Source organism: Phalaenopsis equestris, unplaced genomic scaffold (genome assembly GCF_001263595.1).
Source record: "Phalaenopsis equestris unplaced genomic scaffold, ASM126359v1 Scaffold000153, whole genome shotgun sequence".
Taxonomy (NCBI): domain Eukaryota; kingdom Viridiplantae; phylum Streptophyta; class Magnoliopsida; order Asparagales; family Orchidaceae; genus Phalaenopsis; species Phalaenopsis equestris.
The window spans coordinates 52,348-65,685 of record NW_018164595.1 but is presented as its reverse complement, the minus strand read 5'-3'; the positions used below and the strand labels follow the sequence as shown (position 1 = coordinate 65,685).

Here is a 13,338-nt window from a genome sequence, read left to right as displayed (position 1 = left end):
ACAAATTGTCAGACTTCATGAGAAAGATACAACAAAACACAAATTGCATATATAAAAGAAAGTTCATACAATAATAATAAACAACTTTCTCAAAGTTGAAACTCTTTCTCAAAGTAAATCCCTTATAGCCTCTCTTAGAAGATGTAGGAAGAGGAAATCTCTCACTTCTATCCCTCTCTAACACTCTTAGAGAAGAATTCACACTTAAACTCACCATAAAAACTCAAAACTCTAAGGAAATAAATGACTAATGGACTCTAAGTGGCTGTGGGGAATGTGGAATAGCGTGGAAGAGAGGGGAAAAGCGATAGAAAGAGGCAAAAGGGCATATTTTCTGATCAATTTCCGCTCTAAATAGAGCCACATGTTGGTTTTCCAATAGGTGCATCCAAAAACTCTTCAAAAAGCATCTAAATTCGTCGAATATTCTAGAAACAGGTTTTGCACCAACATTGGCGCCTTCAACGCCCATTCTAGCATCTTCGACACTAATGGTCCGTGAACTCTCTATTAAATGGCACCTTCGGCACTGCTCCTGGCACCATCGGTGCTGAGGATAGTCCGAACTCTATTCTGTAGTTCTGTGCTTTTGGACAAATTTGGGTATTTTTGGTAATTTTGGGATTTTTTGGCAAAAATTAGAGTGGTAAGGGTATTTTTGTAATTTGGTGGAAATTTCGCTATGATGGACAAGTAAGCCATGAAGCCATGTCAAACTAATAGGAGTTCTACGAGGATTCATTTTGGATGTTCAATATGTCGGTCCTAACCCTTTTAGCCAAGGGCTAGGGGGTTTGGGTCCACTCATATGAGCTTTCCAAAAGGAGTCAGAAGACCAAATCAAGGGGTCCTAGGGTTTAGGGTGTGTGAGAAAGTTTAGTGTGTGCAAGCTAGCTTAACCAAGACTAGGTCACCCGGGGTTAGTACTAAAAATACCCTCTTTTAAAGCTCAATATCACCAAAAATGAGTATAAAATATAGGTCAAAATATGCATATATTTTTAGTGTATCAATGATTCATTTTGAATGTTCAATATGTTGGTCCTAACCCTCTTAGCCAAAGGCTAGGGGTTTGGGTCCCCCATATGAGCTTTCCAAAAGGAGTCAGGAGGCCAAATCAAGGGGTCCTAGGGTTTAGGGTGTGTGAGAAAGTTTAGTGTGTGCAAGCTAGCTTAACCAAGACTAGGTCACCCGGGGTTAGTACTAAAGCTTGACCATCCTATGGGAAACTCCTCTTGAGCTCCTCCATACTGAGCCCACCCAATATGTTGGTCCTAACCCTCTTAGCCAAAGGCTAGGGGTTTGGGTCCCCCATATGAGCTTTCCAAAAGGAGTCAGGAGGCCAAATCAAGGGGTCCTAGGGTTTAGGGTGTGTGAGAAAGTTTAGTGTGTGCAAGCTAGCTTAACCAAGACTAGGTCACCCGGGGTTAGTACTAAAGCTTGACCATCCTATGGGAAACTCCTCTTGAGCTCCTCCATACTGAGCCCACCTACTAAGTGTTAGAGGTTTGGACCAACATGTGGAACTTCAAGTTAGGCAAAGGAGAGTATAGAATTTCTAATGGTGAGGGATCCTTTCCTGTTCTCTAGGAATAGTCAACAAGAAAGTCCTACGGCTAGACCCTAGGCTACTATAGAAGAAAAAACCAGACCTCAACCAAAAGTGAGGTCAACAACGCTCAAAACATTCTCTGGTCCATGATCAAAAGAAAGGAGTCAGCTCATCTTGATGTAGCTCCGTGAGCCTCCTATAATTCATTTGAGCAGGCTTTCATTCAATTAAAATAGCTATTAGTAACATTTTTCTAAATAATACAGAGGTTTTATAGACTTAATGTATTAAATTTGTGCCTGGAACTATGCCTCCCGTTCGATCACCTTCCTGTGCTTCCTCATCCATCCCTCTTAGAGAAGAGTCACATGCTCTCTTTCTTTTCTTTGACTCCATTTTTCAAAGCTAGACAGTCTTATCAAGCTACCTCTTCTCCTTTGCTTTATTCGAGGTAGCCCACAACACTAGTTCATAAGGCTGCACTAGCTTGAGTTCAACAATAATTCATTTGAGCAGGCTTTCATTCAATTAAAATAGCTATTAGTAACATTTTTCTGAATAATACAGAGGTTTTATAGACTTAATGTATTAAATTTGTGCCTGGAACTATGCCTCCCATTCGATCACCTTCCTGTGCTTCCTCATCCATCCCTCTTAGAGAAGAGTCACATGCTCTCTTTCTTTTCTTTGACTCCATTTTTCAAAGCTAGACAGTCTTATCAAGCTACCTCTTCTCCTTTGCTTTATTCGAGGTAGCCCACAACACTAGTTCATAAGGCTGCACTAGCTTGAGTTCAACACCCAATTCACAATCATGGGTTTAGTGTATTGAGCCATTGACGACTGCTTTCCCATAACGACTGACTCTAGTGATTTGAGTCAGAGCGGGAGCCTTTCTTCTTTTTTAGGGGCCACCATCACCCTGTTCTCGATGCCCCATTCATCACAAGAACCCCTTAAGAATTAGAATTTTTAGTGCATTATTTTATTCTCCAAGTCAATTAGATGAAACTTTTGGATCAAGCCAATGAACACATACTCGTTTGTCTCCATTGTAATGGAGAACATGTGCGAGAACAACTCCCATGACCAAGAAATCTCCAGCCAGTGCAGGCAAACTATGTAGGTCATAACAGTCGCTATAGAATTTGGCTTGACTTGGGCTGAGATGACTTTATAATGGTTGAAGATTGATTGAAACACTGTACAAAAGAGCAGCCAAAGCCCCCACCAATACTGATCCTAATAAAAGATCAGGTGATCTTCTAGATAGTTGGTAACATGAACTTTTGCATCCACTCAAGTGTCATGTAGCAATTGAACGTCAAAATCCATCAAGGTCAATCTTTCGATTGCTCTTACCAAACCAAACATCTGAGAAGAATGTTTGGAAGTCATAGAGCTCTAAAAGAAGCCAACCAAATGATGAAGTGAATGAAAAATGAAAGTATTCACCGTTTTTTAGCATAAACCTATATATAGGGTACATGAGGAATTTGAAACTTCTCACATTTGTACATCAAACTTTAGAGATGCACGTCAAATTGGTGTGAAAATTGAGGATGCATAATGATTATATATTTTTGAGATTTGACAAAAATTAAATTTTTTTTATGATAAAAAGTATTTCACAGATGAGACGACTGTCACCTCGAGTAAAACGTGACCCCAACTTAATAAACTTGCATATAATGCTCGCCCACTAAACTTATATTTTTATTTCCCCTACTCTTCCACCCAAACACAAAAGATCAAACTAGCCACCCAAACTTCCACCAGCGTGCTTCATAAACTCACCACTTTGGTCCAAAGGTTCTCCAAATCCTCATAGAGGACTGCCAACTCCACCCTTAAGTCTGATCTGACAGTCTCCATTTGAAGGGTCGATGCCCAGACAAAGGACTCCAATGTCTCGTCCATGAAACACACTGGTGACTCGTGTGAACCATCTCAACCATTTGTTTTACACTCTATGTTAGTAGGAGGTGACAGATTGCCTGGGGTCTCTTTGATTGAGAGAGGGGTAGAAGGTCCAACAGGCGCCTCTAGAGTAGGAGGCTGCCTGGTTCCTCTGGGAAGACATTTGATCATTTTCGTGGTTTCATTTGCAAAATCAAAATAAGCCATTAGAGTGGGCAAAAAAAAAACTAAATAAGGAAGAAAATCAAAATTATCGATTAGTCTCTCCATCTCTGACATACGAAAAATGTCCCCAATAGGACGTGGAGCCTCACCGTAGACTGCCTCGTGGTTTGAAGGCTAAGACAGGGCACTTTCCAGTGGCGAAGCTTGCAGACCACCTCTGTAGACTCCAGTTTCAGGGGCCGTAGTTGAGTCGGTCACTTACAAAGTGGAATATGAGCCAAGATAGATGCATCAGTGATGCACACTCCTCTCTAGTTCCCCCCTCTAAAAGCGACTGAGAGTTGAATGATTCCACATTCTCCTCCAATCTTTATTTCTTTGTCACCAAATGCATCACCAATCTGGACCCCTCAGGACTGATCCCTTCAACCGACCTTTAGTACTAGCAATCTGACCTTTATCTCCCATCCTCTTCTCAGTCGACCGACCCTCTTCAACAGGTTTCTTCTTCTAAGCCAATCAGGAACCCTCCAACTTTCTTTTTTTCTCGGCCCCACAGGGTGAATCTTAGAACTGGGAAGGCCGAAAGCCCTCAGCAATTCTTTCTCATCCACAAGTTTTTTAGCACCCAACATCCTTGACCTTTACCACAAAATAATGAACGATAAAAAAATTAATAAAATGAAGAAAAGAAACATTGTTCGTAACTTATAGGGAAAAATGAAATAAAACTTTAGGGATTACAATTTTTAGCAGTAATTATTACGTAATAAATTAACAAATTTTCCATTTAATTATTTTATTCTTATGGTAGTTGTAATTTTCAAATAAGTAAGAGAATCAAGAAACTAAATATGTACCTTAGAAATGTAATTGCACGAATCGCGAGGTCATTCAACGGATCACATAAAGAAAGTTGCAAAGGATCAAGCCATCCAACATCATTTTGATCTATTGAATAATGGACCAACCGAATTAAAGTTTTTTCAAACCAAAGGATGCCACTTACCTAGACTGAGGACAACTTTACCGATATAAGGGCACTCACAAGATCAATGGTTGCTTATTGAAACTCTCATCTGGCCTCTATGAAGATCTCCTGACCTAATGAAGGCTGCCTATCAAATTACAATGACAAATCCTCTGCCTGAGGGAATAACCCTTTTTAAGGAGAATAAGTTTTCTTGAAACTCCCATAGAGAAGCCAACCAAAAATTTATTAGTCGATCTAATGACTCTTAGTTGATTGAGCATCAAACGACCAAGTCGAGCAATTATAAATATGAAACAGTGCCAGAGATTGCTATAAATACAAAATGATGCCAACAACTGTAACCATGATCAAACGATGCCAAATTCGGTTACAAAATGTAAATATATAATGACTCATAAATTTATTATAACATTCCCATTAAGTGACAAAAATCATGTACTTCATTAAACACCCCCTATGACTTATAAATTGGGAGGGGAGGAGGGTCATTTCTATAGGAATGACTATGCAATCTATTCTCAGAGAATTAATATTTTTTGTCATTTACTCTCTCACTCACTTTCATTTACGTTCACTTATTCCTCAACAAACGTTTTATCCCTTAGGCATGACCCGAAGGACATTTTGAGATTCAACATTTAGGATAGCATATTAATCTTTGAATACCATTTCTGATCATTTAAATAAAAATCTTTCAAGACCCTTGGTGGATACAAAATAAAAACCTCAGTGTGTGCGTGTGCAAGCACGTTCATACTAAACATTATTTTGTAAGGAATCAAGCATGTACTCATGTAATTTACTCATGTATTTTTTAAGTATAAATAGAGTATACAGTGAAAATAAGATATGTGCATGGATTTCTTGGAGTTTGAGGGCCAAGACTAAGTGACACTAGACCTCTCTTTTATTATTTTGATTATGCGTATACGTTTCATGTACACGAGCATTGCTTTTGTTTGCTTAATTTTTTGTTGATGATTGTCAAATCTCATGTGTAATTGCAATTTATTACAATGAAATGCAATTAAAAATAAAATCTTATAAATTTGCAAATAAAGAAATTAAAATAATTGGCTTATTTGAATATTTTCATAAAAAAATTCTTTTATTGCAAGGCTTATGGTTGTATTTCACAAAATTAAATAATTTAATATTTACAACCTTGAATTGATTTGGTGACTATGAGTTCACAAAACTCAATTCGTGCTTCTTACACCAATCATTGGAGAGAATTCTATCCAACAATGAATTAGAGTTGGCTCACCTTCATAACATACCCTAATACTGTGCAATAGAGCATCCACATTAGGGATGTACAACATTAGATCTTTTCATTCTCCTTGTAAGTCTATGTTCTTCTTCCACATAATTGAGCACAAGATTTAACTTGTATTGGTGGTTTTCTAGAATATTTAGGAGGTTAATGACTGTCATGAACCATACATGATAGGATCATTTTTTTTCTTTAACTTATAGTATATGAAATTCCCATGGACTATGTAATTTATGAATTGCTGATCAAAAATTTAAGCTGCATAGGGATGATTACCTTTATAGCTAAATAAAACAAATGTTTGATCGCCCATGATGATGGGTCCATAATATCTAAATAAGGTCATGTCTATCTCTTAAAAGTTTCTTACATATTCATTGATATTCTCCTTTTGGGCCAATTCTATTCATTTGGTATATTTTTGTTGTTTTTTTTTCCATAGGCTCTCTGTCCTTTGGGTTAAGGTGACATACCTTCTGCATGGTGGCCTGGTTTAGCCTTGATAGGAGGAGTTTTTCTCCTATTATAATGATAATACCCTTCATTGATAATTATGTTAATTTTTTTTAAAATGCAAGCAATATTTTTTTAATTGAGGATTTTTCTGGGCATCATCCAAGATGCAATTAACCAAAAATATATGCTATTTTGAGAATGTCCATATACATAAAATAGAAGTAAATTATGATTCTCTAATTATATATGAGAGGCTTTTTGTAGGTCTTCTTTGAGATTAAGATGGAGTGAGCTAGTCTGAATTCCGTTTTTAGACTTCCATATCCAACTCATCTTACAAAAAACCACCCTATGCAAGTCACTACGCGTTCTTTTTAATTTTTTTTGACCTTATTTTTATCTTCATCCTTATTATATGATGACTAGATGAATTTATTGACGAGGATATTTGATTGGGAAAACATAGAAGGATCTTACAAACATAATATAAAAATGACAAACACTCCTTTAGAGGAGCATTTAATGAAGAATTACTTGTGAGATGATGAATAATAGGAAATAACATGTCAGGGACATTCAAATTAATTGGAATGAATATCATTACAACAAGTCCACCTCGACACAATAGGAGGTGGACAACACCCTCACAGATAAGTGCATTGGATGATGTCGCCATCATTTGGTTGGTTGTAGAAGACATGCTAATCATATTTAATAGCCCATTGAATGCCAGTTAGCCTTGAATTTGAGCTTTCAAAATTTCTATAAAAGAAGTATAATACATATATGTCATGTTTTTGGATTATCACATCATTTTGAGCTAATGTGGTCACCTAGACAAATGATATTAGCTATAGTCCAATCTTTTAAAATGTTCTTAATATATGCCCTTCACTTTTAAATTATACTTAAAAAAATCGGATAATTATATGATCCTAAAATATTTATGCAAAAAATGACTTTAAGCACAATTATGAATCAACATTTAAGAAGATTCTTAGTATAAAATGGAGAGTATGGTGAACTAACTAATCTCTAACTATGGCCCTACCAACTAATAACTCTTTGTCTAACTATCATCCATTGCTTATCTATAAAGATGCTTCAAATTAAGGTACTAACATTGCAATCAATGCTTCCTCTATAAATATCCCAGCAAATGAAATAAGAAGATATAAATGATTAGGCTTTAATTATCGATTGTCCATAATTGGGGTTCCGCATAAACAAATTGCCCGATAGATACTACCTTTTCGACGGTCATTCTTGGATCCTCGTTCCTATCTCGTCCTCCTCCGTTGCTGCGGTAGCCCTAATTCTGCTGCGGTAGCCCTATTTCTGCTGCGGTAGGGTTTTGGGTTTCTAAGCCTGCTCTACATCTTTTCTCGGAACGTGCCTTTCATATTAGAGCGGAGCTTTTTGTGATTGTTTCATCGATTTTCGTCTTTCTTGGAGGTAGGGTTTGTAATTGATCTCAAATCGCAATCCACGGACTTTGCTTTCCCCCGTGCTATCCGACCGTTTTCGAGCACTCAAGCGTTGATCTGGGGCTTATTGGCTGAAGTTTCTCTTCCTGAGTGTGAAGTATCGGTGCATGGACGGGTCTTTCATTTGATGTATCTCTTGGGGTCCATTTGTTCGATGTCTCTGATTTCTGATACCGCCAAGTTATTTACCATTTCGTTCTCCCTTTTCATGTTTTGCGTTCGTTCCGTGGAATTTTAGGTCACATTTGTTTTCTGTGACAGCTATTGTTTGGTATTCATCATTGCTGCTATCATATAAGTTTAAGTCGAGAATGGTGATGGACGTGGAAGTAGTAAAAGACATTGCTTCTTTTGATCCGGAACTGCTGCAGCTTCCGGAGGTCTCTCCTCCAGTTCTGAAAGAAAATCCACAGATTGCTGATCATCTATACACACATTGGCTTACGCTTCCAGAAACAATAAAATTGGTACGCTTTGTTTCATTTTGCTTGGTTACTGTGTTTTTCCCTTTTGTCGTGTACGTGGTGATTTTGATATAACAGTGTCAATTCTGCAATAAAATTTTGATTTTTTTTTAATTGATTTAATGATCAATATTAAAAAAGAATGCAGCAAGTGAATAATAATAAGAGCAATCTGATATCTTTGTACAGTGTAGAATTTAAATGATAGAACTTAAAGAGATTTTTCTTTTTATAATGTAAAGTTTAGAAAAATAACTTTTTCTTCAATTTTTATGCAGTTTATTTTGTTTTTCAATGAATGCATCGTTGTCAATTAATTTTTTGTGAAGCTGGATAATGTTTCTTGGGCCACTTTGTTTTATCAATAAATGATTGGAATAATTTCCCTATTTTTGACAAACTTAGTAAAGCCTATTTCTTGGCCTCGAATGCTCTTAATTATTTTAGGCTTGAAATTCATTATTGTTCGTAAATTTTGTGGAATTTGGGTAATACGTTTAGATTGAATTTAGTTCATCAATTGGAATATGCCTAGCTTGATGTAAGGTGAGCTACTCAGGCAATGCCAAAACCAGAAATTTTTGAAATAGGGTGAAACAAAATAATTTTTTTTTTAACTTTGAGAGATGTTATTACACTTAAATATATTTGACAATCAAAATTACTCTATACAAAAAGCTGTTCATCTATAAAGTAAAAAAAGGTAATATTTCTTAAATTTTAAATTCTTAGTGTTATAAAAGTTTACTTCACAAAAAAGGTAATGGAAGTTAACTTTAAAAATATTAAATTATGTTACTTGAGAAAGTTTATATTTTAATACAATTAACTTGTCAATGAAAGCCCGTTAAATTAGTTTCAATACTAATGAAAATTCAGTTAATTGAGAAATTAAATAATAATTATATTTGCTGAAAAGAACAATAAAAGCAAATACAATCATGACCATGACAACACAACCGAAGTTTACCATCGACCAAGTCAAAAATAAAGATAAAAACAAAAATTAACAAACAACTAATTAAAAAATATGTCAAATTATAACCTTATCACTAACCTTGTAGTACTCAAGTCCTGGATAAAAAAGAAATCATCTTTCTTTTCACCATTATTATAAAAATTCATGCACTTGAGCTCCTCTAAATACTAGAAATCCAGCTTCCTACAAGATTATTTTGAATTTAAGGCAAAACAAAGAAAAAAAGATTTAAGATCTTGTGGGAATTGAAGTTGACATTTTTGTTGTGGCGACGAGACCAAATATGGGGGATTATCTGGGTTTTAAGGCAAAATTGAGATTTAGGATCCCGTGGGAATTGAAGTTGTCATTTTTTCTGTCGTGACGGGATCAAATATGGGGGGAAATATATGTCGAATGCGCATGGGTAGAAAGAATAAGTTGTGTGGGTGTGAAAATGGATTCTACACGGCAGCTAAAATATATTTTACAAATTCTAAGGGGGTGGCACATGCTCCATCAAGCCTCCCCCAACTCGCTATGTACCCACAATAATATTAAAAGACATGAGCAAAGAAAATATACTATAATTGAAAATAAAAAAAAAGAAAAAGCACAAATAATATATTTAGTGTACTCATTTTAGGACCCTAATAGGAGGAAGCCCCCAAATTTTACCTTTTATTACAAAAAAGCAATGCCTTACATTATTTTAACCCAACTTAATTTTTCAACACATATCACTCCATATTTTTAAGTACTAAAATACATATTATTACATGCTTTTATAGAGTGAAAAAGTTAAAGACTTCATGATTTGATTACATAATTGATGTATATCTTTATTAATTGAAAAGATCTTTAATTTGAGATATCCAAAATTTTTTTATTTAAATTGGAATTTCATTGGAAGGTAAAGTAATAGGAAAGGACATCCTATGTTTGATTTCTTGCTTAAAAAATTTTTCATCCCTCTCTAGAGAGAGAATAAATCTCAATAAGTATTTTTATGATGCTCAATATCTTCATGGATTATTTTAGTTCTATTTGAAGATGTTGATGTCATAATTTTTTCAAAAAGGAAAAGACATTTATTTTCATCTCTGAATAATAAAATTGAAGCAGGCTTTTTCTTAAAATTTTAGTGATAATCATGATTATAATGAACTCCTTCCATAATAATATGAACAAAGCAACAACATTAACAGTTTTTAAAATAAGGAAAATCTCATAAATTGATGATGCTTATAGTATTTCTAAATATGATTGTTATTGATAAAATGCATAATTTGTTTTTGTTTTTGCATCATATTAACACCTTACATGATGATGATTCCATATGAAAGGTAATTCAAACTATCATTAAATTGATAATTCTATTTTTTTCTTATAAATATCCAATTCAGAGTTTTCTTGTTCTGCTTCATGTTCCACTACATTTCAATGAATTCCGCCCTTGGAGTTCAAATTCTTGTTTTAGGTTGACATATTTTACTTATATGATAAAAATAAAAATGAAAGCAGAAGTAAAGACACCACAACTGTGAAAGCAAACAAGTAAACAAATTGGAAGAAAAATTGGATAATTACCCTTAACTCAACACAAAGAACTCAAGTTATACATCCAAATCAAATTTCTAAAAAAAGATTGATACTCACGAAAGATTCACCATTAAATAACCATCAAGCCTTCAACTTTTGCATGATTGAATGGTAAGAAAAAAATGAAAAGCCAGTGAGAATTCTAAATACATTACAACAATGATAACTCACTTTCAGAGTGTTTTCTTTAAAGAGCCTTGATACTTACCAAAGATGCAGCATGAAATTGTGACCAAATTCTTAGTTTTTTGTACTATTGATGGAAACACATTCAAAATTTTATGATGAGAATAAGAGGGAATTCAAAAGAACAACTCTTTACATAAATTGGTATTACAAAGGAGAAGTTACTAAAATTATTTAACATAGAATATATATCTAGGCTTTGAACTCTGATACGAAATGGTATGGATGGAAGGTGGGTTGTCAATGGCAACTTAATGATGATATGGATAAAGAAGATATATTATCATTCAAAGAAAAATAATATCTTAAATAAAAGTACAAATAGTATTTCTAGGTAATAAATTAGAGCATTCGAATAGGAGGAAGCCATTAAATGTCATCTTTCATTGCAAACAAACAATATGTTATGTTATTTATACCCATTATGATATTCTAATACAAATAAATCCATATTTATAAGTACTGAAGTGCATATTATTACATAATTTTATGGAGTGAAAAAAAGAAGGTTTCAACATCTTTATTATTCAGTTGTATTGTTGATGTAAATATTGCTTAATTGAAAAGATTATTGATTAGAAAATATCTGAAACTTACTTATTTATACTGGAACCATACTGGAAGATTAAGAGAGAGGGGGATGCCCCATGCTTGATTTCTTGCTTGAAATTTTGGTCATCTTTTTATAGAAAGAGAATAAATCTCAATATTTTTTTCTTATGATGGTCGATATCTTCTTTGATTGCTCTAACCATAATTGAAGATGTTGATGACATAACCTTTTTCCTCAAAAATGAAATAAAAAGGGGAAGTGATACTTCTTTTCATTTTGTAGTAATCAAATTGATTAAGTGATAATTGTGTTGATAACGAATGCCTTCTATATTGATAATTGGAGCATAAACATTTCCAAAATCGAAAACTTTTCATAAATTGATGATATTTGGATTATTTCTAAAAAATGAATATTTGCATCTTGATGATTAGCACTTTGCATGATGATCAAAATTTCATCTAACGAATGAATTTGCTCCTTGCCCATAAATATTGATTATTATTGTAGCGTTCTTATTAATTGCAGGGTTAAGTAGCTTCAATTTTTCTTGACTTGTTGAGTAAATTTTATTTTTGGAAGCTTTCAAATGCTTAAATTGAGAAGCCTCTTTCAGTAGAGCATGCATGGAAGAAGTTTACATAGAGTGATGAACATCAATAGTTATTAGGGGCTAAAGGGTGTTTTCATGTGTTATCTTTAATTTGTTTTCCATGCAGGTAAAATCATTTGTTGATGATGCAAAGGCAGGCTTGCCTTTCAGTATTTCTGGTTTTAGTAATAATGCAAGTAATTCTAGTGCAAGCACTTCATTGCCTTCTATGTTTCCTGCGGGCGGTACACCTCCACTCTCTCCAAGGAGCATGTCTGGATCTCCACGTGCTGCAAGACGTGGTTTTGGAGTTGGCCCTTCAAATTTGGGTTCTTCGCTAAAGGTAGCCAGTGAGCAGGTCAAGGAAGTTATCCCTCAGGTATTAACACATCGAAGCACATTCTCAACAAAGTTTTCTGTGTGGATTAGAGTAAGGTTTTTGTGTAAGAGTACTTATTTCTTATCATTGTTAATGTACCTGATATAATGCTTCATATTTACTCAGTTCTATTTCCTGAATGGACGTCCACCACCAAATGATTTAAAACATCAATGCTTAACTACAATTAATCACCTCTTTTATGGTCATGAGAATGGGCTTCGCATTCAAGGTGAAAATTTATGCTACCCTCTTGAGTGTTTTTTTTAATAAAAAATGCTAACAAAAACAATTTCATGCCTATTATAATTCAGAATTCAAATCTGTTACCAAGGAAATCTGCAAGCTGCCATCATTCTTTTCCAGTGTACTCTTCAAAAAAATTGATGTTGACTATGCTGGGGTTGTTACGAGGTATTTTAGTTGAATCCATTTCTTTCTATTCTTATTACGCTTTAGTGCTATTATATTTTTAGTCACTACACATTTGATGGAGTTTCTTTTTAGTTCCATTTCAATTTACTTCTACTGTCTATGACATATTACTATGGGTGCTTTGAGCTTGGCTGTTTTGCACATCTATATTCCTCTTGAACCTAATAATCTATATTCATTGTAGATGCGAGAGATCTTTTTGTGTTAAGTTCTTACCTTTTTTGATCTCATTAAGGTGAGATGCTTATAAAATAAATTCAAAATGGGATGCCTGACTGGTGCAATTTGCAGATGATAAATTTTTCTTTGGCTATTAACT

General features: G+C 34.5%; 1 protein-coding gene across 1 annotated transcript; it reads left to right on the top strand.

The window, feature by feature from the left end:
* The first annotated feature begins 7,537 nt into the window (after positions 1–7,537).
* LOC110021952 (probable serine/threonine protein phosphatase 2A regulatory subunit B''delta) lies at positions 7,538–13,011 on the top strand. The gene is made up of 5 exons (XM_020720683.1): positions 7,538–7,689; positions 7,823–8,317; positions 12,333–12,584; positions 12,711–12,816; positions 12,899–13,011. Exons 2-5 carry the CDS (start codon positions 8,162–8,164, stop codon positions 13,009–13,011), a joined length of 627 nt encoding a protein of 208 aa, XP_020576342.1. The 5' UTR covers positions 7,538–7,689; positions 7,823–8,161.
* Positions 13,012–13,338: the final 327 nt, after the last annotated feature.

Bases quoted from the DNA above. Each gene is read 5' to 3' on its own strand.
- LOC110021952 (XM_020720683.1), top strand. From the start codon at position 8,162: ATGGTGATGGACGTGGAAGTAGTAAAAGACATTGCTTCTTTTGATCCG. The intron at 8,318-12,332 runs GTACGCTTTGTT...TTTTCCATGCAG, and splicing joins TTCCAGAAACAATAAAATTG to GTAAAATCATTTGTTGATGA. The intron at 12,817-12,898 runs GTGAAAATTTAT...ATTATAATTCAG, and splicing joins GAATGGGCTTCGCATTCAAG to AATTCAAATCTGTTACCAAG.